The sequence below is a fragment of the Colobus angolensis genome, unplaced genomic scaffold, assembly GCF_000951035.1.
Source record: "Colobus angolensis palliatus isolate OR3802 unplaced genomic scaffold, Cang.pa_1.0 Scaffold39, whole genome shotgun sequence".
Lineage (NCBI taxonomy): Eukaryota > Metazoa > Chordata > Mammalia > Primates > Cercopithecidae > Colobus > Colobus angolensis.
In genome coordinates this window covers 454,008-456,910 of record NW_012117265.1, presented here as the reverse complement: position 1 = coordinate 456,910, position 2,903 = coordinate 454,008, and the positions used below count along the sequence as shown (strand labels likewise).

The window sequence follows — 2,903 nt, the reverse complement described above, 5'->3', positions numbered from 1 at the left end:
AAAAAAAAAAAAAAGAAATGGCGTTTCACCATGTTAGCCAGGCTCGTCTCGATCTCCTGACCTCGTGACCTGCCTGCCTCAGCCTCCCAAAATGCTGGGATTACATGCGTTGGCCACCGTGCACGGCCATTGATTTTTCATTTCTTTCCATCTATCAGTTACCTAATTTTGAAGTCTTTAAAAAGTGGCATTCTTGCCACTTACACATAATATACACTGAATATAAACTGACAAGGATGTGGACTGAGAGAAGCATAGCAGGTGACCAGAAGGGAAGGCAGAGGCATAGAAAGGGGTCGAAGCTGGGGTGGGACAGTAGACAGCAGCAGTACTCACTGGACCAGATGGGAGGCCAGGACTTCCTTGCAGATGGGCTGCTCGGCCAGCGTCAGCCAGAACTCACAGGCCTCAAGGGCAACGTTCTCGTCATGGTCCTGGGTCCTCTGCAGCATGTACTGTGATAGCGGGGAGAAGCTGAGGCCTGGCCTGGCTAGGGGTGGCTCCCTGACCCCTGCCACCGGCCCCTTGCCTGCCTGCCTAGGCTGGCCTCGACCATGCACACCTGGATGATGCTGTGCATGTGGGGGATGAGCCTGTCGATCCGCACTTCCAGAAGCATCACCAGGGCGCGGCACACATTCTTCCGTACCTCGGGGTCATCATCCACGGCCAGGGCAAATAGGTGCTGCAGGGAGGAAAAGGGTCAGCTGTAGGGGCCCTTGGTCCTCACCCTGTCCACCCCCAGCCCAGCGTCCCACCTCAATGAAGGTGTCAATATTGTCCATCAGCGCCTGAGCCCGGTCCATGATGAACTGGTTCACACAGGCGATGGCGTGGGACCTAGCAGGGAGCAGACACATGGGTCACCCTGAACCTGCCCACTCCAGGCTCCCTGGAAGCCCCCAGAGAGCTGCACCCACCGGATCTTGGGACTGCAGTGCTTGAAGAACTGCAGGAACTTGGGGATCATGATGTTGAGGGGCCTGTTGAGCGCGTCACTGTCCAGAAGCTCTGATGAGTCTTCGCAGATCTTCTGCAGGGCTCCAAAAGCTCCCTGGTGCAGAGGGGCAGAGAGACAAAGTGGGTGGGTGGTAGGTGGTGGTCCCAGTCCCCCATACCTGCTCTGGCCATCTATGGCTTCTCGCCTACCTCACAAGTGTTGTAATCCTCCGAGTTGAGCAGGTTGCAGAGCTGGGGCAGCAGCTCGGGCCACATCTGCAGCTCACCCTTGGAAGCGATGGTGGTGATGAGAATGCCTGGGGCGGCCAGGAAAGGACGCTGCCTGAGGCCGGGCAGGTGCTGCCCAGCACCTCCCCTCCCACTGGGCACACCCAGTGCTGCCTTTTTGTCCCCTAGCCCATGTATGCCCTCCACGTCCCCCCTCTTTTTTAGTTGTTGTTGTTGTTGTTTTTTAAGAGATAGAGTTTGCTCTGTTGCCCAGGCTGGATTGCTGTGGCACAATCATAGTTTCCAGCAGCCTCGAACTCCTGGCCTCAAGCCATCTTCCCGCCTCAGCCTCCTGAGTCGCTGGGACTGCAGGCACATGCCACCATGCCCAACTAATTTTTAACATTTTTTGTAGAGATGGGATCTCACTATGTTGCCGAGGCTGGCCTAAAACTCGTGGCCTCAAGCAATCCTCCTGCCTCGGCCTCCAAAAGCACTGAGATTACAGGCGTGAGCCACCGCTCCTGGCCTTGACATAGGTAGAAGGGTACTCCTTGACTCAGTAAGCACCCTGAACCTTACTGTGAGTCAACTCTGTTCCAGGCCCTAAAGCATAGCACAGAGCAAAACACAAAATCCTCACCCTTGGGAGCTGGAAGTAAGCTACGAAGTAAAGATAAATTAGCAAAAAAACTGGGAGGGGACGTGCATAGCTGGCTCATGCCTGTAATCCCAGCATTTTAGGAGACCTAGGTGGGTGGATCACTTGAGGTCACGAGTTCGAGACCAGCCTGGCCAACATGGCAAAACCCCATCTCTACTAAAAATACAAAAATTAGCTGGCTGTGGTGGGGGGCACCAGTAATCCCAGCTACTCGGGAGGCTGAGGCAGGAGAATTGCTTGAACTTGGGAGGCGGAGGTTGCAGTGAGCGGAGATCACGCCACGGCACTCCAGCCTGGGACGGAGCAAGACTCCATTTCAAAAAAACAAAACAAAAACAAACAACTGGGAGGGGCCACATGCCAAGAACTAAGGGGAGAAATACAGCAGAAAAGATGGTGAGAAAGGGCTGTAGGTGAAGCTAGCAACTTTAAATTGGGTAGCCAGAGCAGGCCTCATTGAGGTGACATCTTGGTATCTGAGGCAAGACCTGAAGGAGGTGAAGGAGGCAAGGGAGGAATCATCCAGATTTCTGGGAAAAGGGCATCTCAGGCAGAGGACTCTATGGTGCGAAGGCCTGGCGTAAGGACAGGCATGATGTGCTAACAGATAGGTAAGAAGCCACTGGGGCTGGGCAGAGAGTGGGAGGGGAGAGAGGGAAAGGAGGTAAGGGCAGGAAGGTGGCAGGGATGCTTGTACTGCCTATTAGACATCCAGGAGTCACATACAGCAGGCATCTGAGGTGCCAGGACAGTGCACGTATCTGGTGACAGAGCTGGATATGGGTTAAGTGCAGAGATGGTTATTTACTGCCATGAGATGGCACTGTTTCCCAGGGGTGGAAACTGTCCATGAGAGAAAGGTGCTCCCTGCAGTGGGTAGGTACACAGTGAGGACTGTGGAACCTTAGCCACATCCCCTCACTCTCTGTGCCTCAGTGCTTCCAGCCCTCAGAAGAGATAAAGAAAACCAGCCTCTGCCAGGCGCGGTGGCTCACGCCTGTAATCCCAGCACTTTGGGAGGCCAAGACGGGCGGATCACGAGGTCAGGAGATCGAGACCATCCTGGCTAACA

General features: G+C 54.7%; 1 protein-coding gene across 1 annotated transcript in view; it reads right to left on the bottom strand.

The window, feature by feature from the left end:
• TNPO2 (transportin 2) overlaps positions 1-2,903 on the bottom strand; it is a 32,167-nt gene that overhangs the window by 22,356 nt on the left and 6,908 nt on the right. The window contains exons 4-8 of the mRNA XM_011954943.1: positions 1,150-1,256; positions 921-1,054; positions 759-840; positions 563-685; positions 337-455 (exon numbers count right to left, since the gene is read on the bottom strand). Coding sequence (XP_011810333.1) covers positions 337-455; positions 563-685; positions 759-840; positions 921-1,054; positions 1,150-1,256 — 565 coding nt within the window. The remainder of the gene's footprint in view (positions 1-336; positions 456-562; positions 686-758; positions 841-920; positions 1,055-1,149; positions 1,257-2,903) is intronic.